Source organism: Acartia tonsa, chromosome 12, assembly GCF_053477335.1.
Source record: "Acartia tonsa isolate MP-2025a chromosome 12, ASM5347733v1, whole genome shotgun sequence".
In the NCBI taxonomy this organism is placed as follows: Eukaryota; Metazoa; Arthropoda; class Copepoda; order Calanoida; family Acartiidae; genus Acartia; species Acartia tonsa.
Window position 1 is genome coordinate 35,466,033 of NC_137271.1, and position 25,071 is coordinate 35,491,103.

The following is a 25,071-nucleotide window of genomic DNA, read 5'->3' on the forward strand; positions in this document are numbered from 1 at the left end:
ATTTTCTTTGAAAAAATCTTCCAAAATTACCAAAAAAAATCTCCAAATTGGACAATATTTTCCGTTTATTCTATAATTTTAAATCCTTTTTAAAAGTAGTGTAAATTTAAAAATTTCTCAATATTATCAAATCTTAACATTTTCTAAGCACCTTTCACTATTCTGATCAACTAAAAACGTCCTAATAACAAAAATATCAAGGATTTATTCCTTGATTTTGCGGTATTTTGGGAGGAAAAACTGAAAAAACAGGAAAAATCTGAACGTTTTTATTTATTAAAATGTTTCTAGGGATATTTAACTTGTTATATACCTATAGTTTAAACAATTTACTTACTGTTAAGGATTTATTTTATGACATAAAATTGCCAATTCATGTTATATTGACGTAGTAATCAGGTAAAAAAGATTTATTTTTTATTTGTATTATTGATATAGTAAAAATCTGAGGAAAAATTCAGTTTTAAAGGAAACGAGAGCCAGTTTTGCCCTATCTTTGAGATTATATGAATGAGATGATGTTAAGGTTTGATAATCTAATGAGAATTTTTTTTGTATCCAATATTTAAGATATCAAATTTCAAAAAATATTAAATTTAAAAAAAAATGTAGACAATTTAATGACGCACCCTGTATTTCTTGATTGGACCAATCCTTGGATTGTTTTCTTGAAGAAGAAATTAGATCTTGATGGGTCCATACATAACCATGGTTGTCTCGAGCTTCTTCCATTATATCTTCTGTAAAAAATTATTGGTTGATAGCCGGGCTATTTGTCTAATGGGATAAGTACCCAAAATATTTAAGGCAAATAATGAGAGAACGTGTTATACAACTTTGGGTACTAATTCAATTTGCAAGTCTTGGAGCTCGTAACAGAAACTTTTGAACCAATAACTTTAATCCAAAGAAGGGGTTAATTTTGTGTATCGTCATAAAGATCAATTTATCGTCCATTGTTTTATCCTTTCATAGGTCGATTCTTAAAAAAAATATGTTCGCTGCTTCACCAAAATTGTTTTTGTAAAAAATCCTCCAAAATAGCATAAAAGATATACAAAATTAAATTAAATCATAGAAGGGTTATTAACATAAAGTTTTATCTAATTTTTGAGGATTTTTCACAAAAACAATTTTGTGAGGCAGCGATGCAGCGACCCTAAATTCACCTCAGATTCCTTATATATACAGAGACTACTCATAAAGTGTACACAAGAACATCTATATGCGTTACCTTTTTCAATATCATCTAGTTGAGTTGGGTTGAAATGTTTAGAGTGTTCGTGGACAGTTTTCAAATCTACTTGACCCGTGGACACCTCTCCATTCATTGACATAGCTCTCCTTAACAAAAAAATCAATTCAAAACCAAAGGCAAAATATATTACATGTAAGATAGGACTTTAAAAAGTAGGTATTAAAAAATAAATATCTATAGGTAATAAAAAAATGAATTTCTATTCTACGAAAATCAACTCACCGTAGATAATTTATTATAATAAAATAAAAAAAATATCTGTAATCTGTACACTTTATCACCAATTATACTGTCAGATTGTTCCTACGCCGTGTCTAATTCAGCGCTTAAGGATGTAGACCTTTATTAATTATGATTCATGAAAAAAATAGTGATTTGAAATAGAACATGAAAAAAGACTAATTTAATAATTTATTCTTTATGAAATTTATGAAATATTCTCTGGAGGTTGTAGAATTATGAGTCTTACGTTTTTGAGATTTTAAGGAACATTTTAAATAACATCCAACTTGTATAATATATGATCTTAGAAAAATCTTAGGAATCATACCTTTGTCCATTATTTGATTGGTAGGGATTAACTGGTTGTTGACAAATAATAAATCTAGAATCCACAGACATACTACCCCCACCCACAATACTATACCCAGCACCCACATTATTACACCCCGTGGTCACGCCCACATTGCTGCTACACCCACTCCCATTGTTGGCAGGTGCAAAGTTGCTGGGAAAGAAATAAACGGGAGCACTTGATTTATGCCTTCATAGAAAAATAAACAATATTATCTTTTTTATCTTAAAAGCAACAAATTAATTTGATTATTTTTTTAATAATTACTCACTCACTTTGTTTTGGATTTTATTCAACTTGTCTGTTTGGATTTGTATTGTAACTGGACAAAGTGTATAACAAATCAGCCATGTGACGTCATAAAAATGAGGGATTATAAAGGGGTTTTCTTTCCCACTTCTCCACTCATCTCCCTCATTTTTATGACGTCACATAACTGATTTTTGAGACACTCTGTCAAGTTACTTTGTGTTTATTATGTTTAGTAAAATTGTTTTGTTTTTTTGATTAATTTTTCAGGAGCATTTTGTGCGCTAATTCTGAAAGTCTATACAATTGGCAAAAATAAGTAAATTTGCAAAGGTTCTAGAACCAGAAGTCCAGAGTAGCATGAGGAATAAATTTAGATCCATTGTTCCATCCCAAAATTCCTGATTAACAAAAGATTAATCATAGTAGCGCAGCTTCTCTGTTATTAGCTTTAAATAATGATTGTTTATTCCTAGGGATATTATTAGGTATGGCAACATAAGTAACAGGTTGGCTGGGTAAACTTCTGCGCTCTTTCCTAAGGTTGCACATTTTTACATGTTGGTGTTGACTGAAAGTATCATAACATTTTTAGATTCAAGAAAACTTTTTTTTTGACATTTGGCAAAGCAAATAAATCGTGGACAAATGAATGAAGTGAGTTACAGAACAGATGTATAGTTGTCTTTAAAAAAGTAATAGAGAGAGTATATGGTAGACAAACATAAAAATTCTTAAACCCTTTATAAAAAATAAATATTTTTTTCTTTTTTAGTATAAATGACAGACTGACAGACCAAGATAATTGTATATTTAGTCAGAAAATAAGCAGTGTATCTCAAAAAGCAGCCGAGATAATAGATTTGCTTCGCTACTATAGAAAGTTTAAAAAATGAACAATAAAAGTTAACTTAAATGACTTTACAAAATGCTTTACTTTCTAAGTGGCTTATTTGATAAATGATTATGATCTTAAAATGTTTCCTGATGTTTGAATAGCCAGACTCGCTAATATCTGAACCTAAGGGCAAAGAACATAAACATAATTATAAAATATAAAAAAAAACCTTGAAAGCATTATTTTTTTTCTTTGTAAAAAGTTTATTTAGCCCTTAGTAGACATTCAAAGTTTGATCTTTCATTATAATTTTTCCCCAATAGGATTAATATATTAAAAGTTATTGGTTAAAAAGTTTGGACACTGCTAGTTAGTACTACCCAGTCAAAACTTAATATATGTACCAAACGTTTTTAATCCAACAAATGTGATAACTTGTTTATAAAACTTTAATAACCAGTAAAAACTGACAGTCCATTGGCTCTCCCTCCATGTTAATTATTCCTCTCCTACTTTGATTTAAGGTGGGAGGGACGCAAAAACAGCCTAAAACCATCCCAAGACTTAAATTTTGAACTCAAAATAGTCTAAGACCATCCCAAAACTTAATTTTAATCTTAGAATAGCCTTAAACTATCCACGAACCTATGTAAAGCTTCCTTAAGCTAAGAACTCAATCGGTTAGCAAAATCTTACCGGACAAACAAACAAAAACTAACTCCTCTATGTATATGATTGAATAAAAATTAATGAATTTATATTCTTTGCCTGGAGGGCTGAATGGTCCATTGATAGCCTGGTTTTGAAAGCTAATGTAGGTACTGGAAGTTGAATCTTGGCTTCTTGTAAACTCATAATCGGGGTAGAATGCCTTGACAGGAAGAAAATTTTCAGTTTTTTATTAGCGAAGCTTCTTCATAAGTTATTGTAAATTTCTGTTTGTCTGTTAGGTTTCTCTTTATTTTGTTCCCACTCATGTGTATATTCTGAGTAATCTTCTATCATTTTATTACTAAAAATTTATTTCTTCTTTTCTCTCTTACTTTCTTTCTTTCTTTTCTTCTAAATCAACAGTCCTAGAAGTTCCTTGAAATGCAATAATATAACGCCCCTAACAACTTATAGATTTATAGATTAGCTTTTCTACTAAAAATTTTGGTGAGTCCTGCCTTGAAAAGACGTTCCGTACAAATCATCTTGGGACTGGGTTCTGCTTCTAACATCAATACTTTTATTATCAATTTGCAGCGGAGCTACCTCATAACTAGAGTTTTCTGTACGTCTTTTCGTCCATCCGTATGTCCGTCCCTCCTGTTAATAGGTAAAACCATAAAAAAAATTCCTAGGTTAGCTTTGGAGTTAGCTTGGGTTTAAAGGCATATGCAGGATTTTAAGGAGAATGACAATTGACAAAAAAAAACCCGATGCACCTCCCCGATGATGATAAACAGAGTTATCCCTTGTACATATCATCTCCCTCCCTGAAAATAAGTAAGAGTAAGACTAAAATAACCCTAACTCTTAGGATAGCCTAAAATTTTATGGATTTTGCCTAATAAATGCTCGACCTGTAAAGCTGAATTATTTTTTTTAAATGTTTTGAAAAAATAAGGTCTAAGTATGTTTTTCAATTATATCTTATCGTTTAAACTCATAATATTTTTGAACTATTTAACTTCATTTTGGTTTTAATTTTATTTTCAAAACAACTGTTATAACTGTTATATAAAATTAATAACAGCGAAGCTACTATGTATTGTAAGTGTCTGTCTGTCTGTACGAAACAAAGTAGCAAAATTTCAGTAAATTTTTCAGAGTTGCTATTCAAATATCATAAGGGCAAAACATTTTGCATGACAATATACTATCCTATGATATAAAGTAGTAAGGTTTTTTTTGTCTGTAGATTAAGATAACGTTAATTGATGATCAGATTGGGTTCTTATTTTTAGTGTAGCTTTACATAGTTCTTGGGATGGTTTTAGGCTATTTTTTGTTTCATCCCTTCCCCTTCAAATACGAAGCCCATGGATGCTAGGGCCGTAGCCGCGAGTTTTAAAATAAAAAGTATTAATTTCCTGAGCTAAAACTGGTTCTACTATTATAAACAGGATTGTCTGAGTGTAGTAGGCTTGTCTGACTGAGGCTGTGACTGAGAACACAAAAAATATGCATATCTATTGCATGAGTTTTATACCGCAGAAAAATGATGTCAAAATAACTGCTGTCGGTATAACTTGCAAGTAATTGAAATTGAAAGGGCGAGGAGCCTAACCCTAGGCCTACAGGGGGCATATTTGCCTTGCTTTAACCTGACCTAGAGTAAAAAATCAAACCCACGTAAAACTACCCTTGCATTTATTTACAATGTAGTTCAAAATAAGGAGGGGGGATTCTGTGCTCGACTAGTAACTTTGAGGGAAACTGTCAATTTTTTGTATATCACAAGGGTGCGAAAAATATGTCCTGCTACGTCCTTTTTCCAAATTTTATCAAAATAAAATCAATACAGGCCCTAGGCATCTTTCAGTCCTTAGATACTTGAAATATATTAATTGTGTTAACCTATTGTATTCGTTGTTTACTAAAAAAAGTAATAATTTTTTACTTTCTTAAAGCAATAAAATTATCATTTATAAATATCGATATTCAATGTATATGTTGTTTTGTCTAAATAGATATTTGAATTTGAATATTATTTTGTGCCTGGTATGAACAGTATTTCCCGAGCCAACACTTGACTGGCTATTATGACGGGTGTGTGACACGGCACTACCAGAATTCGCACTGGATTGGCTACTATTCCTGGCAGAGTTGCAAATATTCTTACACACAAGATAATTAGAGTATAAGATATAAATATTTTTTTCTTTACCTTTTTAAATAACTTGGCTATCTGATTTTATCAGAACAAAAAAGAGCTATACATTTAATGGTCATTTGAAATGCTAGCAAACATTTACAATCATTCAAAAATAGGTATTCTATAATTTTATACAATCCCCTCCCCCTAAAACAAAAACAAAACTTGAATTTATCAATCTTTTTATTCTGCATTTGCTATCCACGGTAAACTGTCCATAATAATATACGATGAACAACTATTCTATTGTAAGAAAATTTGCCTAGTTTTTGAGTTATTAACCGAATTAACACTGGTATGACTGCTATGTAGAGAGGTGTTACCAGATCTCCGATATTTCTTTCCTCTTTTCTGCTGTGGATACGAATTTACTGGAGTAGAGCTTCCTAAAAATTTTGGAGTTTCATTAGAATTATTGATTATATCTTGGGAGAATAGTTTACCCTCCTTATAATAGTTATAAACCTTCCCAGGACCTATGAGAAGCTACCCTGTAAACGAGACCCACATAGTTTCAGTGGTTAGCGAAATCCTTTGGTACACACAGACTTCCTGAGATCCTTTTACTTTATTTAGGATTAGTGGAGGTTTGAACTAAACAAAACATTTGATATTGAACTTGTATTTTCTATTATAGAAAAAAACATCCCTATAAGTAAATCTCAATAATAAAGACAAAGGGACAAATAATCAGATTATGATTGCAGAGTTTATAGGCTTTAAAAAATGTACCCCATTGTTATAGGAATCATCATGATAATAGAGTTGGTATGATTTCAAAACTGTACCTTGTTGTTCTAGGAATCATTCAATTTAGAAATTAAGCTTGTATAATGCCCGAAGTAACATTTCAGAGGTATAGAATAAGTCCGAAATTTTTAATTAAAAAAAGAAATATTAAATACTAGCGGCTACGCCCCTAGAGGCCTTTAGTGGCATTTTAATGTTTTTGTTTTATTTTAAATTTCTAATTTAAGAAATAATTTGTCTATGTTATCAGCTGTTAAATTCATGTCTCTTCTCAGCGCGACTATGCGGCAGAAATATTACAATTTTTTTCGATTTTATTGTGATTTCTCTTGGGAGGGTGGTGGTTCTCTCCCCAAAAATAGCTGTAAATCTTTCCGGGACCTATGCGAAGCTACCCTGTTAAGGAGAACCCGATCGGTTCAGCGGTTAGCGAGATCCTTCGGTACAAACACACAGACACACAAACACACAGACATCCTGTTACTTTAGTATAAGGATGATTACTGTACCTGAACCAAAAAAGTATTGTTTGCTCTGAACAGGAGTAGAATCTGCAGAACCCAAACTGTTGAATCTCTGGAAGCCTACGGGGGAACATTCGCCTGACCCAGCAGACCCAGCCTGAAATAAAAACGAATTTGACAAACAACATTAGAAAAATTAAGAAATCTTCTTAGTTTTAACAAGACTATAAATGTCATTATAAAAACGTATCACTCCATCAAAACAGCAAAAAATTTTTTGCAAGTTTGCAAAAAGTCATGATAATGAAATGTTACACATTATAAAATTTTCTATCTGTTGTATGAAAACTTTTTCTGTCTTTGTCTGTTTTGCTGTACAAATCCTCCTACTTTAAGATGTGTAGGTCTGTTAACAGGTGATGAGTCACCCGACCCCAAGTGACCCCCTCCTACCTTAAGATGTGTAGGTCTGTTTACAGGTGATGATTCACCCGACACCACGTGACCCCCTCCTACCTTAAGATGTGTAGGTCTGTTAACAGGTGATGTGTCACCCGAAACCATGTGACCCCCTCCTACCTTAAGATGTGTAGGTCTGTTGACAGGTGATGAGTCACCCGACGCCTTGTGACCCCCTCCTACCTTAAGATGTGTAGGTCTGTTAACAGGTGATGAGTCACCCGACGCCACGTGACCCCCGGATCTCTTCTGGCTAGATCTCACTTGGAACGAATCAACTAATTTTCATTAAATTATCTATCATCAATATATAAATGCAATGGATCTTGATGACCACTTAACAGATATGGTTCTCCTTTAAAGTTAAATTTAAAAAAAAATTCTAACAGTTTAAGTGGTGGGTCGAATTCCTTTTTCACCCCCTATCCCTTTTCTTGAAGTGACCCTGAATTAAAAGATATAATAATAAATGTACAGTAAATGTATAAATCGCTTTAATTTCTTAACATACAAACATAATACATATTACTTTACTTATTATAGATAATTTCCTGAACTATGATGTGGATGTCTGACCAGCAGGACTGGTGTTGTATCCCCTGAACTTCCTACCTGGCGGTAGGGTGACCTTGGTCCATAGGGTATATTGATTACAATTTTTAGTAAAATTGAAAAATTTATAATAAAGAATGCTATAGAGAGTCAGGCATTCTATTATATAAAGAAGTAAGCTTTTTGTCTGTAGCAAAGGATCTCGCTAACCACTGAACCCTTATGGTTCTCCTTTACAGTAAAGCTTCTTAAAAGTTTTTAACTATTTTCAAGGGAGGGTATTCCCACCTTCCAATAAAAAATACCCCCCCCCCCCATTATTTTTTCTTTTTAAAACTTAAATCAAATGGGGAGCGGGTCGATTTCCCCCTTCTACCCTAAGTGCCACTAGAGCCATCTAGGGGGCGAAGCCGCTAGTATTATCACAAAGCAAAGCTTTTAGGTAAGCAGACAAAAATGAATAGTTTATCTTTTCCACCAATAATTGTAATTTAATAACAGTAATTTTTTTTTATAAAACATGGAATAATTCCTTCATAAAGATCTTAGTTTGTGTATGATTAAACTTGCTAAATAAAAGTAACTAAATTTATAATTTACCCTAACCTAACTGGTGTAGTATCTCCAGAGCTACCCACTTGGCGGTATGGGGATCTGACCGGCGTCGTATCCCCTGAACTACCGACCTACGGAAAGAATTAATTGTACATTTTCTTTTAACAAGTAAAATTTGAAGTATAGGGCGGATTCTTATTCCCCCTAGAGGCCTCTAGTTGGGGCGAAGCAGATAGTATCACAAATTTTTTATGATAAAGTAAAAAATGTTTGTCTGTACAGAAGGATCTAGCTAACCGCTGAACCGATATGGTTCTCTTTTACAGTGTAGCTTCTCATGGGTCCTTGAAAGGTATAGAGCTATTTGGGGAGAGGGTACCACCATCCTCCCAAGAGAAATCGCAAAAAAACGCCGCCCAGCGGTTATTTTTGCTTAAACAGTTGATCTTAACATATATATATTGAAAAGAAAACATTTTACGTGTCCCTAGAGGCCTCTAGGAGAATAGAGTTCTGTTTTTTTTCTATTTACCTGGCGGTAATTTGACCTTACAGGCGTGGAATCACCAGAACCGCCTCCAGCCTGTTGATACGGAGACCGTACTGGCGAAGAATCTACAGAACTTTGGGCGCTCTGAAATATTTCATGTCTTTTAAAACAAAAATAATACAATTCTAGCGAAGCATAAAAAATATGAACAAAATAGTCATAGATTTTAAGAAAACTTAAAGATTAATCTTAGTAAATGTGCCCAAAGCTTAAACCATCGAATTAGAGAGTGTTATTATTAAACTTTGGTTTCCATACTAATTTACAGTCCAATTTCACCTCCCTCCCTGAGACAGACATAGCAAGTTACAGAATAGCCTGGGCCAAAATAAAAGTTTTAGAAGCTTATCTCATAAAGCATCTGAGAAATATTTTGGACATAGTTCATAGCTTAGCTAAATATCTTTTGAAAATCAGTAATCTAGCTTTAATAGCAGCCTAAAAAATGAACTTGAAAGTTAATATAAAAAGAGAGGATGTTTTCAAGTTTTAACAAAAAAATATTAAGTTTGAATACTTATTCAAATCATATAAAATATGTCTCTATGAAAACTAGATAGAAATGAATTTAAAGAAAATATTTGTTTAAATATTACAAATATTTTTGAAATACAGTTGAATATTACTGTATTCATGAAAAGATTTAAACGTAATTTAATTTAGATTTTATTTGCACAAAATCTGTTTTTATATTAGTAGAATTTTTCAATATTAAATTTATTTTAAGCATATTATTGTAGTTTGAACATTTATATCCATAAGTACCGAAGGTTTACTAATGTATGATTCTACACATTTTGAAGATTTTTGATACAAAATTAGAAGATTTTTTTGCCAAAAATTGCAATTAAACATAGTCAAGTGATAAAACATATTTTTAGTATAAGTAAGCAATTCAAAAACATAAACTGAAGAGGGAGAGCTGGGATATCCCCCCCCTCCAGTACTAGTATCGAAGCTACTCAATAATTTATGTCCGTCCATTGTTCAGTCAGTCTTCCTAACCGCTTGGTGGTAACACTATGAAGGAAATGTGATTTTCTCAGTTGTTATTTAAGATAGTTTTATTTTGAGGATTTCCAATACCATTCAATACAATTGTGTAATTTACTGGTCCGAAGGTTTATCAGTCATGCTGCCAAATAAAAATATAGAAAATATAAAAATAAAATAGAAATCTTTTGTATTTTTTTAGAAAAGAATTTATTTGTTCTTCGCTAATAATGGATGTTGTCATTCTTGTGAGACAGCGTAAAATGACCAATAAGAGGCCAGTATAAATTTTACCATTGGTCAATTACAATGTATACTGGCCTATCATTGGTAATTTTATTGTATGGCGTCATTTTAGGAGGCACTTTACGCTGTCTCCATTCTTGGTTTTGAAAAGGAATCTATTATTGAAATTATTTACCTGGCTGTAATCTTTTCTTTTAAAGAACACGTTAGTGGTTGCAGTTTCGGCTTCTAAAAATTTAATAATATTTAAAAGACAAAACAATTAAATGAGAATTTTTTAATTTTAGTCAAATCCTATAAATTTTGTAGGTTAGCCTAGGATTTAGGATTTCTTTTATCCTAACATTAGATATAGGTAACATTTAAGATTTAAGAAATAACATTCCTAGGTTAGCCTAATACATTGTATTGGATTTGGCCTGCTATCAGTTATAACTAATAAAAAATTCCCTATATTATAGATACAAGTTAACCATCAAAATAGTATGCACAATACTCCCAAGTTCAACTGATATTAACTTTACTCCAAATAAAGACCAAATAAAAACTAGTAGGAAATATAATTTCATTTAAATTTTTTGGTGAGTTGTCAAACACAAAATGCATGTCTTCTAGCGGAAATGAAATTGCAACGGGAAAATTATGGTGAATTCACACACACCTATAATGAGACAACGAACACCCCCCTCCTTCCCTTCATTTTAAGGGCTACTATCCCAAAAGGGCTTCTATGACCCTAACTTAACTTTAACTGATGACTTAACCAAAAATAATCGCAGAAAAAGAATGATGTGAAATAAAGGAAACCACCGATTTTTTCTTTTTTCCCATTCCTGGACTTAAAAAGACTTACTGTAAAGGAGAACCATATCGGTTCAGCGGTTAGCAAGATCATTCGCAAGATGTATTACACAGACAGTCAGACATTTTGTTACTTTTATATATAGATTTTAAAAATATAATTTTCTGACTGAAGAAAAAGTTAAGGGGGCAAAATAGTTTTTGTAGCACCAACCTGAATCTGGTTGAAAAGCGCCATTGTGGTGATGTAAATTGTCTTGGATCTAAAAATAGAATAATTTTATATCAATAATACAATTAGTATACAAATAACATACATTGTTAAATATTGGTTTGTAAAAAGTATGCAAAAAAACTATATGACGCAAATGTGTTATACATGTAAAAATGACAATTATTTCCATAAGTAGACCAGAAATACCAAACTTAAAATTACAAAAAAAAGAATATGTAAAATAAAATTTCTAAATGAAAAGATTGTTTTCCATTTTATGGAAGCTTTACGTACATTTCGGGAAGGTTTTAGGCCATTGAATTATTAGATTTAAGTCTTTGGAGTAGTTTAGGTTATCTTATGCTTTCCTTGCACTTCCTAATAAAAAAAGCTCCTAGTTGCTAGCGACGCAGCCGCTAGTTAAATATAGAACTAAAATGACATTAAATAAAAATGAAAATTTGAAAGCATGGGAAAAAAGTAAAAGGGAAGAAACATAGTAAAGGAAAAACTAGTTTAACAGACAGATAGAAGGGAGGACTGACAAGCCTTTGGACGGACAGACACATAAACTTATAGAGAAGCTTCGCTTATAAAAATATTTACCTGGCTACTTTCAAGTGATGAATAATCTACACAATCATACAAAAAATATTATTTCACATCAATAGAACAATATTTATATATTCGAATGCAGATGCTTTACTAAAATCATATAAATTTGAAGAAATTTTTCCTGAATCGGGGATTGATAACTCGTGTTTAGCTGACTTTTTAGTCTCTAACCTTTATATTAAAACTAAATCAGCTTTTTTTTGTAATATATGAGTAATAGAGTAGAGCTAGGCAAGTAAAACAAATCTTCATTGGGTTGGGACATTTAAAGATGCCTTAAACTTTAAAAAAATGTAATAATACGTGATTTTATAAAGAAAATCTGAACATGTTTTGTTTACAAAGAAATGTTTTTATTTGCTAAGACTGGTGTAAATTTGTCTTATTTAACTATTACTAGCAGAGAGAAAAGGATAATTAAATAAATCCACAAACAATATATGGATACATTTTAATAATTTATACCTCACATATATCACTTTTGGTAAACCATTCTACACAGTGATTTTCAATTACTATTTTATCGGAAGTAGTGAATCTATTCTACATAGAATTCAAAATGACCATCCGTCTGTCTGTCCATCCGACCATTCGTCTGTAAGAAACATAATATGAGGTAAACGTTAATAACTCAACTGATTTTCAAAAGGCACCGCTGAAATTATTGATGAAGATTTTCTGTAATATGAACATTGTCCAACCAGAATATAATTTACTTGGTCCGTCTTTCTGTTCGTCATGGTTTAAAAGATTTATGTGTAATTGTAATCACATATAGAAGTATCGTGTTATTCTATATATTTAATCTTTCTTTTAAAATGTTCTCCCTTTCCTTCTAAGATCACTAAACATCTGCTCTATATATCACTTTCCATTTGTAAATCCATCATTTTTTTATGCTTGGCTACTTTAGTTACTATTTTTCATAAATTAAATACAGTTATAGCTACTCTGAAAGTTTTTTTCTTTTTCTTTTTATTCATCGCAAAGAGTATTATTAAAAGGTTGAAATAAATAACCTATGCAGCTATATCTTTTTCCTTGAATATCTACATAGAATGTATTACAACCCGGTCTTGGTTAGTTAATTATCTTGAAACTAATACCACACATAGATTTACAAAGAAGTTAAATTCCAGGGAAGGTGGAAGAACATACATACACATTTTGTTTTTCCAAGGTTTTATAGGGGATCAAGACACACACACACATCTAGTGGCCAAACTAGGTAGAAGCACTTAAGTTCCAAGAACCTATGATAAGCTACATTGTAAAGAAGAACCCTATCGGTTTATCGGTAAGTGAGCCTCTTCATTACAAACAGAGAGACATCCTGACACTTTAATATAGGGATGTATTGAGACTTAAGACAGCAAAAACGGTTCTAAACAAGGATGACCAAATATAGTGCAGGATACTCAATGCCTAACCAAATGCCTACTGTGCTACAAGTAACCTTAAAAAATTACATCAATTTTGAAAAAGGGGGTTTAATTACAAAGGAAAGGTATTAAATCATACCAATATGTAAATTGTGGTTGTTCCAATCATTTTTCTCCAATATAGAAAGCTAAAAAGAAGTTTGTTTGGTAATCCTATGACGCAATATATACAATATTATAGTTATTCTTTAACAAGGAAAATTATGTCCATAAGTGACACAGAAATATAAAAATTTTAACATTTTAACAAATTCATCTTTGAAATATTTATTAGCATTAAATAATTGGTAGCTATTAATTATAACATCCATGTAATCTAAACTACATTTAGACAACCCATGTTTTATATTTTTAAATCCGTCATTAGAAAAAGCCATAATTGATGGACATATATACAAGCCCTTGTTTTAGAGTAGCTGCACTCCAAAAAAGAAGAGGATCAAAATAAGATGCTTAAAATGACAAGAGAAATTCCAAATTTTCTTATAGTTAAAACCATGTTTCGGAAGCCGCATATCAACCTTTAACAAATTTTCAAATCAGCTGGAAGTCTAAACCTGACCAAATTATGGTCATCCCTCATTTTAAAAAAATCAAATCACACAGACGGGTTCAAAATTGAGATTTAGTCGCAGCTGACACCTGGCTGCCGAGCCTTAGATAAAACTTATTTACTCAAAACAAGAATAATCTCCTCCAAAATGGCTGCTAAAGCTAAGTGTGTGTTCAATATAATCTCGTCATCTTGTTTTTTATTGGTAAAATATATTTTTGGTACGCCCAAACCCCCCTATACAATTTTTTTAAAGAAAACTTTAAATTTAGGGTATTTTTGTTTTATACCCTCCTGTACATAAAAAACATTATTTTAATAAGTAGTTTTTTCAATAGTTATAAATATTTTACCTATACTTTACATATCCCTTTATCTTTTACAGAAGGTAAAATATAAAATTTCGTGTGAATATATAACATGTATTTATTTTGTCAATATTGCTTATAAAGGTTAAATATTTTACTTTTTTTAGTTTTATATATTTTTATGCTGTCTAATTATGATAGGAAACTAAAAATATTACATAAGATTTTAACATTAACTGATAGGAAAATGGACAATAAATTGATTTGTAGCTCCAATGATGATAATCCTTTCTGTAGATTAATAGTATAGATTGAAATTTTTGGCATTACTAGTTTGGAACAAACCAATTTTAATTGAACAATAGTGCCATGAGTTTTTGATCCAACCAATAAGATAACGTAGTTATAAAACTTTGATACCAGTATAGTTTACACACCAATGTCTCCTTTGTAAAACTGTAAACATGAAGTGTGTCTGTCTATCTTTGTATTAGTATCAAAAGATTTTCAACAACCAGGACAAATTATCTTAGAAACGAAGTAAGTGTATAAACCAAATATTACAGTTTGTTGCTCTTTTTCCGAAGAAAAATATTGTTATTGCTGCGCTAATTAAGAACATATCATCCTTGTTTTCACAACTATTTCGCATAAATGAATGATAATAATGGATACAAAATATACGTGGATATTATGACAAGGAAAAAATGGTCGTCATTTAGCTGTTGCTAACATAGACATTGGTCAGTTCGTTCATTCAGTTGGAGGGGAGGGGATGTAGTAAAGGGAATAGGTGGGATGATATTTATTTTAGGAAGCTTCAAGTTTCACTATATTGGAGTACTAGCGGCTTCGCCCCTAGCCTCTAGGGGCTTTGCCCCAAGAGATGACAACAACAAAAAATTCAAAAAAAAAAAATAAGAAGAATTAAAGAAATCTTCTACAAAAGAAATTTTCTACAAAAGAAATCTTCTACAAAAGAATTCTTCTACAAAAGAATATTTCTACAAAAGAATTCTTCTACAAAAAAAAAAAAAAAAAAAAAAAAAAAAATGGGGGGATTTTTTTTTGTTTTTGGGGGGGTTGGGGGTGTCCCATCCCCCAAGAAAATAGCTTAAAACCACCACAGGACCAATAGGTATATACCCTGAAGAGTAGAATCCAATCGGTTCAGCGGTTACCGAGATCTTAAGGGACAGACAGACAGACAGACGGACAGACGGACAGACATCAAGCTACTTTGTATTATAGATATGATAATTTGGTGTAAGATCCAAGTATTAATATATCCATTATGATAATACTTTGTGTATAATATTTTTCCTGGATTTGAAGTGACATGAAGAGGTCTATTCTTAGATCCTTGAAGCCGGGCTGTTAAAGTTCCTGAAAAAGATAATGATTCGGAAATGGTCCAATATTTTGTACTTTTTGTACTTAGAAAGTTGATCACTTCAACATTGAATATTGAAGTAAAAGAAATGATGGGACATGAGTTATATGTTACTCTGTCCACAGGACGGGATATACATATGTTCCGATTTTATATTTGGTCTTTTAAATCAGCCAATAGCGTCGTAAATATAAACACAGCCGAGTTCCTACAAATGAACAGAAAGCAATTTGCTAGTAGACGAAAAGGGTCTCCACCACTTGGACCAGTTAGTTGTCTGGAGTATACTTCTATGCTTATATATTTATTCATTGAACGTTCTTAAAGCAGACTTTAAAGTTATTGAAAATAGCTTCCTTTTTTTTCTTATTTTTTTTTCTCGCAGCTACAAGAGCCTGAGCCGGTAACAACACATTCTAAGAATTGATGATATTTTTTTCGTACACTCTTTCTTTTAAAGGTTTTGATAAGCGAGAGTAAAAAATACATAATTTGACATTTTTCACATACAACCTTAAAATTAATGGATATAGAATACACGTGGATATTATGACAGGGGAAAAATTTTAGTCAATTTATGTTGCAAACATTGAACTCATTTATTGGCCAGTTCGTTAATCTTAGGGATGGGGTAAAGGGGGTAGATAAGGAGATATCTTTATTTAAGCCCAATGAGAGTTTCACTTTATCAGAATACATAAAAATCTGGTGTAACATCCAAGCAATAATATATCCATTCGACAGTTAACTTATCTAAGTATATATAATTATATTATAACTCATAATTGATTACATTTTTTACCAATTATACATTTATATAATAATAACCTTTTATGTTTTATTTAAATTTTCATAAAAACATCATTTACAAATAATGTTTTTCGTAAATTTATTGTATGTTTTTAACAACGAAGGACGCAATTTTATAAGATTTTTTTCATTGATATAGATTTTATAAGATTCTTTGTTATTTGAATAAATTATTCAATCCCCTATTTAACAACTTTAGGATTACAATATCCATAGAAGTTAATTAATTCAGTGGCGTGCGGTAGAGGGGAGCAAATACCTTTCTTTTGACACACCTATTTCAATTAAAAATTTGGAAGGTTACCATCCACTTTTTTTTCCACCCCCAAATGATTTCAATATCCTTTAGTGAATCGCTGTGTACGCCACTGAATTAATAATATTAAGTTGTTATATAAAGGGAAAAAACTAAATACATGCCCCCATCCACAAACAAGCGTATTTTGAATAGCGCAGCTACTCTATAACTATTCATATTTTACCTTCAGAACATTTGGAAGATCTAGGTTGTGATGAACTATCTTTAGACATACTCTCCCCCTAAATATCAGAGTTTTTATTATCCGTGTGAAATTCTCCCTTTGTTAGCTTTCAATTATTTTGGGTAACAAATTAAGATAAACAAAATTACCCCCTGTAAATTAAAATCATTAGTGGAAAAGTTCGGACACTGCTGGTTTGTGCAACACAATGAATATTTTTAAAAAGTCCCCAAAGTTTTTTTAGCAAACAAATCAGAGAGCGTGTATGTAAAATTTTGGGAAAAAATATGACGTACAGCACTGTTTTAAATTGTTGCAAGTTTATTGATTATTGCATAGGGAAAAAACAATCGCATTATTCGTGATTTGTGGATGGCTATATTCTGTAAATTGTTTTAATCGGAAAGGGAGGGAACATTGAACTGTTAATTGTGCTAATACCCGAAGCTTATAAGCATGATCTCACATTCGTTGTCTTATAAACTTTGAGAACTTTTATCAAATCTTGATTGGGCATTAAAAATGTATAATACCCTTACATTTCGATCATTAACTTTAATATACAGGAGGTGTAATTTGTTTATAGTAATTTGAGGTTTATATTAATTAATTTTCGATTATCTTAACCCTTAAGAACCCTGGTTTTAACTCTGCTAAAAAAGTGTTACCTGAATTAAACAGCTAGTTGAACCATCTAAACCATCTTGGCGGATTAATTTGGAATTTCTTCGACCTAAAATAATTATATTAAGAACAAATTCTTATTATTAAGTTTAATTTGATTATTTTTAATAAAAAATCTGTAAACAATAAACAAATCAATAGTTGAAAAACAATAAAAATATAAGAGTATTTTTTGGCATGCTAAACTTGTAGTCGGCAGCCGCATATTTCAATAAACTGATATATTAGGTCTAATATTGGTTCTCAGGACTAACAAAACTGGTTTTAATCTGATAATTTTTTATTTTAATATCCACATAAAGCTGTCTATAATACAATGCGATAATTGACATTAGAATCATAAATCTTTATAACTTTTTTAAAAACAATTATCTTACATAATATAATTATCCTATCCAATTGAATTGAATTATATTAAACTTATTAAGTATCATTTTGTACAAAAAAAGTAGAACATTAAAACGCTGTATGATAAACTAAAATATTCCCTAGTAGACATTTTTATTTAAGGCTAGATTTGAAAACGGTTAATAAGCCTTCATGCAAATATTAGCGGCTGCCGATCCATTTATCATAAATTTTATTGAATAAGAATTAAAAATTGTACTGACAATAGATTTTACAATTTTATAGATGAATCAAATTTTATTGAAAATTTGGTAGAATTCCTTTAAATCGACTAGTTGGTAATGATTATACCCTCCCCCCCCCCCCCCCTTAAAAAATTTCTGAAAAGCCCTTTCCCTGCGGGGCACCCTAACCCTACCTAAAGAACAGTATAAAAATTGGAAGCATTTTATTAACAAAAGGCAAGAAAGTGGCCATAACTGACATAATATCGACGTTTTTCTGTAATAATATTACTAATGTGTACCTAATAATGTTTGATTTAAGGAGGGTGGGGAGGTGTGCATTAGCCCAACTTACAAATAGATATACTATACCAAAAATTTATCTTTTTGGTTCATATTTTAAATGAATTCATTGGATAATATTAAATTCAAAATTGGATAAAAGTTTTAAAATGCATGATTTGTATTAATATCTTAATGAAATTTCAGGATGCAAATAAAATAAAGGAAGTTTGGAACTATTCATCATAGGGAAATAAGGGATGGGTTAAAGGTCGAAAAATCAATGTACCCAAATAATTATAAAAAAATAAAAATAGGAATAGTTTTTTCTCTTATTCATTCGAATCCGGTGGATAGGAACCGGTTCTCATTCATACGAAAAAACTATGTCTAGCATCGTATTATATCCAGCTTTCTACGAATATAAAAATGTACAATCATAAGATTAAAACCAGTTTTTTTAGACCCGAGGTGCCGAAAGCACGAGCTAAAAAGTAAAATAAAAAGATTAAACCAGTTTTGTTAGCCCCGTTGGTGTTAATTTATTTCAATTTTAATGGAAAATTGTCTGTAATAGGATTCTATACATGGTTTTTCAGCATGAATGAGGACCGGTTCTACTTCAGCGGATTAAAATCTGTTTTGCAGGGATATTGGAAAATATTTTCCTTTTCTAATGATTACCTGAATTGTTTAGTAGATATTGTTTCAATCTCTGCTCCTCACTTTCATCATCTGAGAAAAATATGTTACAAGATTGGTACCCAAAGTTTTGTGTTCTTCATTGGTTGTCCAAAAACTTTGAGTACTTTGATCACATGTTGATTAATTTGTAAATCGCTTCAGAGTCGAAATTTTTCATAAAATAATTTAAATCTTAACAAGAAGTTATTTGGTTAATCATAATTGGGGATGTATTTCAATTTATCGTCCTAATTGGACGAAGCCCAATCTGTCCCACATTTGAGCAAGACGATTCCTATATGACGTCATATTATGGAAAAAGAAAAAGGGAAGGGGGGGGGGGAAGAAAATCTCTTCAAAAGAGATGGGAGAAAAGGGAATCGTCTTGCTCAAAAGTTGGACAGATTGGGCTTCGTCCCTCATTGTCTTATCCTTTAAGATTCCTGACTCAAAACTTCTTTTGGATAAAAAACCTATATGTGTGTGATTCGTATTCTATAGTATACAGGATTAGATAAGCATTGTAGAGCAATGGAATCAACAAATTTCCAGCATGGCTTCGACACCGATTAATATCCGCTGGATTAGAACCGGTTCCAAGCCATACTGAAAGATTCATGTGCAGCATCCTATTACAGACAATTTTACGAATATTAAAATAAAAATCATAGATTAACAATCAGTTTTGTTAGCCAATGGTTTTGATATCTGCGGAAAGCTGTCTATAATACGATGCGATCAATGACTATTTCTATATTGAAACTGAGGGGAGGGGTGTGGATTGTTCAACAGACCATAGTACACACCAATTCAATCAATCCCACACATTTTACATATTTAATTTGTTGCTTTACAAGTTATGTACAAAATTGTTCTTGTTTTTTTGTTCCCGTTTTCCATTCTGTAGGACAATAATGTTTTAATAACAAAAGAGCAAAAGAAAGAAAAAACGTCAATAGACTTATTATTCCAAAATTGATTACTAAAATTTCAATAAAAAAACGTCATTTATTATTTAGACCAGTTTTTATCGTCAGCAAAAAAAGAGTTCGATGTGGTTTAGTTCACGGTATAAAAATACTAAATATTCAAGTCTGCTAGCGGCCAAACGTCTGAACTTATCTATAATACAAAGTAGAATGATGTCCGTCCGTCCGTCCGTCCGTCCGTCTGCCTGTCCGTCTGTCCCTTAAGATCTTGGTAACCACTGAACCGATCAGATTTTACTCTTCAGAGAATATACATACTGGTCCTGTGTTGTTTTAGGCTATTTTCTTGGGGTTGGGATAACCCCAAAAACAAAAAATCCCCCCCCCCATTTTTTTCACGAATTTTGCGAATTTAATCGCGAAAACTTGCGATTCATTCGCATTTTTTTCTGCTGGGTAGATAATAGAAGATGTAATTATACATCTTGGGGCAAAGCCCGTATAAGCTAGGGGCGAATCCACTAGTATATTATATTTCAGGGATCTAAAGAGATAAGACAATGGCTGATAATTGTATATACATCCCTAATAATGATACACAAAATTATCCCTTCTGTAGATTACAATTAGTGGTTTAAACAATTGGACACTCAACTTAATGAACCAATCAATAAAAATTCAAGTTCCAAAAATAGTTAAAAAGGATTTTTTTACATGCTATAAAATCAGAAGAAGAACGAATAATATTCAACTCTCGTATAATGTCAGAACTTTAATTTGTAAGTCTGAACAAAATTGTATATAAATTTATTACAAAATTACGTAAATACAGGATGCAGTAAAAGGACATTATTAGGACTTGATTATAAAGATGCCTAGCTAATAATATTGTACCTTGTTGTCCTAGGAATCATCATTTCAAAATCAGATAAATAGGATTATCTAATCATACAAAAAGTTAAAATCTGCATGTTTAAGATGGACGTACGGACTTTATGGTAACGATCATAATAGTGCTACACTTTCTAAATCCTACCTAGCCAGTAAAAGAATCATTGTGTAAACAAAGTTTGAAATCGATTTAAAGGAATCGTTATGTAAACAAAGTTTGAAATCGATAGGATATTTCTAACTTGTCTAGATTAACGACGAGAGCTATCCGTTACGGACAAACGGACCATCCCTAACTATAGAAAAGCTTCGCTTTTAAAAATGTTCTTACCTCTATCATAATCTGAACAGTGCATGACATTTTCCTGAACATTACAAATATCAAAATTTTATTTTGTCAAAAACATTTGACCTTAATTAGTTTATTACACATGTATTTAAAGCAGCAAACGTCCGTCAGAATCAATTTGAAGGAAACATGATTTTCTTTACTTTTATTTAAGATAAAAGGCTGAATTTTCTTGTGAATTTTTTCTAGGTTCTAGGTAAATTATTTAATTAAACGGTTAAATTTTTTTGGCAATAATTCTACTGACCATCGAGTATTAAAAGCGAAGCTTTTCTATAATTAGAGTCTGTCCGTCCGTACGTCCGTCCGTCCGTAACGGATAGCTTTTTTCGCTAATTTTAGGCATGTTAGAATTGTCCTATTGATTTCAAACTTTGCATGGTGATTCCTGTAGTAGTAAGGTACGATTTAGTAGGCGTAGCAACTCTATAATCATTACCACAATGTCCGTACGTCCATTTTAAACATGTTGATTTTTTACTTTTTTAACAACAAATCTTTATGTGATCTAATAATCCGATTGATCTGATTTTTGGTATACTGATTCCTGGGACAACAAAGTACAATATTATAAGCGAAGCAACTCTATAATCAAGTCCCAAAAATGTAAATATGTCCATAAACATTTTTATGTATTAAGCAGTTTTTCAACAATTTTACTTACAATTTTGCTTCGACATTTATACATTTATATTCTGATTATTCAGTTCTGACACTATACAGGTGTTAGTGTCCGTTTGTCCTACCGTTTCAGTGCTTCGCTTTTATGGATGTTGTCATCCTTGTTTACTCTACAACTCACTCGGGACCTCAGTCTGTCTGAAATCAATTTTACATAGCAAAATATGTTTAATCATTCCTTATTCAAGATTGTTTCGCCGTTGACGAGATCTACAAACACATATCTGCATTATGAGAATTTACAGCATATAGTCCTTACCTGATCAATAGTTTGTAAAGGGGTTTCCACCTCTAGAACTTCTTGAACTGCAGATAAGCGTCGCATTGCTCTAAAAATATTTATTTTTTTCGTATTTGACTTTTGTGAAGCATTTTATAAGAAAAACAAAAATCTCAAATCTAAACTAGTTTTAATTTAGAAAAGTTTGATTATGTATTTGTCTTTGAGTATCACTAGCTGTATGTTTGTCTGTATATGGTTTTTAGTTGCTACTCTATAATCTACTTTATCTGTCCGTCAGACAGTTATTAACGCTATGGGGAAAATATGATTTTCTCGACTGCTATGTAAGTTAAACTGCGATTTTTTTTTGGAGATATCCTATACCAATGAGCAACCAGTATTTATTTTACATCAATAATGCTACAAAATTATGAAGTTAAAAGTTAAATCATACATAATAAATGTTTCGTCATTTTTAAATATATAAACTCATTCCTGTTTGATGACCACTAAACATCTGAGGTGGATTCTTAAAAAAAGTTTACCCCACTAATCGCTTAGTGGGGCAAAATTGTTTTTGTGATAAATCCACCCAAATCACATTAAAAATCTACAAAAAATAAACATAAATCATAGAAGGGTCATGAACATAAGATTTTAATTGATTTTTGTAGATTTTTTTTGTGATTTTGGTGGATTTATCACAAAAACAATTTTGCCTCACTAAGCGATTAGTGGGGCAAACTTTTTTAAAGAATCTACCTCTGTTCTTTATTTCACTTCGTCCGTCCGCCAATGTTTTTTTAGGGTCTTCGCTACTTATGGATGTTGTCATCCTTGTTAAACTATAACCCACCTGTAAGTATCTAAATCTAAAGAATCACAAACTGCAGAGCCGGAAGGTTTATCAATTTTTTCCAGGTCTAGCAAAGAATCTCTCTCCTCATCTACAAAGTAAATATAGAAGCTGCGCTGGATTTTTAATTTTTTTACTTGTTTCTTGTTAGAAAATTGAGATTATCCAGAGACATACTCTATAAATCAGCCAATAGGATAATAGTTAAGGAACTACCCGGACATTTATTGGTTGAAATTGTGTACATTGGTAGGAAAGGTTATATTTTTTTCATTTTTTACACAAAATGAGTCAGCTATTAATAGTCGCATTTCTTAATAAATAAAAATAAATTTTAAGGAGTTTGACGATTGTTTTGGTCAGATGGTCCATACAGATATATTATGTCTATTGTACAAAACTACATTAACTGACAAACATCTCTAATTGACTTAATTGATAAAGTAAAAAATAAACAGACCATTAAGAATTATCTTTTGGCAGAAAAAAATTAGGTTTAGCCATATATTTAAATGTAAAAAATATATGTATCTATAAGATATTTTTTGTATGAAACTAACAATCTCGGAAATGGCTGGTCCAGATGAGTTTTTAGGGAAGCTTTATATAGGTCCCATTATAGTTTTATGAAGTATTTTCTTCAAATACAAAGGCTCTTGTAGCTATTTAGGTAATAAAAGCAAACTATATCTATAATAAAAATTCTTAAATTTATTATTTGTATAAACTGGTAGAAAATTAAACTTTGTTCGTATTCACCCTGTATTTCTTCATCCATTATCTCGTCTAGGTCAGCCTTAACATAACAAAAACAATTAGGTTTATACTTCAGGGACTTAAGGGATAAGATAATGGAAATGCTTTTATCTACATTCCCAATAATTTTGTATCCCTTCTGCATAGATCACATTTATTGATCGAAAAGTTTTTACAATGCTTGTTTGAAACCAACAATAAGTACCAACAGTTTTTTAGCCAACTAATAAGCGAGCAGAGGTGGATTCTTTAAAAAAAATTTCCCCACTAATCGCTTAGTGGGGCAAAATTGTTTTCGTGAAAAATCCTCCAAAATCACATAAAAAATCTACAAGAATTAAATAAAATCGTATGTTCATAACTCTTCTATGATTTTGTTTAATTTTTGTAGATTTTTAATGTGATTTTGGTGAATTTTTTACGAAAACAATTTTGCCCATCTAAGCGATTAGTGGGGAAATTTTTTTTAAAGAATCCACTTCAGGTTATTTTAAACTTTGGGAAATAATACAATTTGCAGTTTTATATCCGCTACCTTCAAGGATAAGGACCAATTAGATTATATATTAGATGCTAATTGGTACAGGAAATCGACATTTCAGCCTTCAATCTTGAATAGAAGAATCAAATAGTAGCTTGATACTAATAAAGCAAAGAGAAGAAAAGCAATTTTTCAAGTCTTTTATCCAAAAGAGGGAAGCTTCTCTATGAATGAGAATAAACTAACTTACTTGAGATTGTGTGTCAGAATCTTTTATTTCTTCTGGTGGACTTTTAGGACTGAGAAACAAGGTGGACTCCTAAATATTTTTAAGCATATTAAATTAATTTTTTTTAAGTGCTCGGCAGCCGCAGCCAGAGGTAATTTTGCAAAGTGTCTTTGCAGCCATGTGACGTCATAAAAATGAGAGGAGAAGTTGGAAAGAGAACCCTTAAAAACGAGATGGATAATCACCCATTTTATGACTTCACATGGCTGATTTTTCAGACACTTTGTAAAGTAACCAGCCAAAGTCAAAATTGCAAAATTTTTTTAAATTCGTCTTTTGCAGATCATCATAATAGCAACCAAATTAATAAATAATTCATAGATAAAGCTGCTTTTCGGCCGTAAAAAAATGCAGTCTAAGCTCCTAACTAACCATTATATCCAGCTTTTACCAATAACGAAATTAATTCGTGAAAAAATCACGAA

The 25,071-nt window shown here is 31.4% G+C and overlaps 1 protein-coding gene across 1 annotated transcript in view; it reads right to left on the bottom strand.

The window, feature by feature from the left end:
• Positions 1 to 25,071, bottom strand: part of LOC145333325 (uncharacterized) — a 36,763-nt gene that overhangs the window by 10,903 nt on the left and 789 nt on the right. Inside the window, exons 2-23 of the mRNA XM_080178447.1 lie at positions 24,608 to 24,676; positions 23,880 to 23,916; positions 23,121 to 23,211; positions 22,301 to 22,370; positions 21,343 to 21,376; positions 19,192 to 19,242; positions 17,638 to 17,702; positions 16,970 to 17,027; positions 15,589 to 15,670; positions 14,267 to 14,270; positions 11,367 to 11,415; positions 10,527 to 10,579; positions 9,095 to 9,196; positions 8,614 to 8,693; positions 8,013 to 8,083; positions 7,639 to 7,733; positions 7,042 to 7,153; positions 6,045 to 6,168; positions 5,626 to 5,724; positions 1,809 to 2,021; positions 1,235 to 1,344; positions 630 to 740 (exon numbers count right to left, since the gene is read on the bottom strand). Coding sequence (XP_080034573.1) covers positions 630 to 740; positions 1,235 to 1,344; positions 1,809 to 2,021; positions 5,626 to 5,724; positions 6,045 to 6,168; positions 7,042 to 7,153; positions 7,639 to 7,733; positions 8,013 to 8,083; positions 8,614 to 8,693; positions 9,095 to 9,196; positions 10,527 to 10,579; positions 11,367 to 11,415; positions 14,267 to 14,270; positions 15,589 to 15,670; positions 16,970 to 17,027; positions 17,638 to 17,702; positions 19,192 to 19,242; positions 21,343 to 21,376; positions 22,301 to 22,370; positions 23,121 to 23,211; positions 23,880 to 23,898 — 1,693 coding nt within the window. The 5' untranslated portion in view covers positions 23,899 to 23,916; positions 24,608 to 24,676. The remainder of the gene's footprint in view (positions 1 to 629; positions 741 to 1,234; positions 1,345 to 1,808; positions 2,022 to 5,625; positions 5,725 to 6,044; positions 6,169 to 7,041; positions 7,154 to 7,638; positions 7,734 to 8,012; positions 8,084 to 8,613; positions 8,694 to 9,094; positions 9,197 to 10,526; positions 10,580 to 11,366; positions 11,416 to 14,266; positions 14,271 to 15,588; positions 15,671 to 16,969; positions 17,028 to 17,637; positions 17,703 to 19,191; positions 19,243 to 21,342; positions 21,377 to 22,300; positions 22,371 to 23,120; positions 23,212 to 23,879; positions 23,917 to 24,607; positions 24,677 to 25,071) is intronic.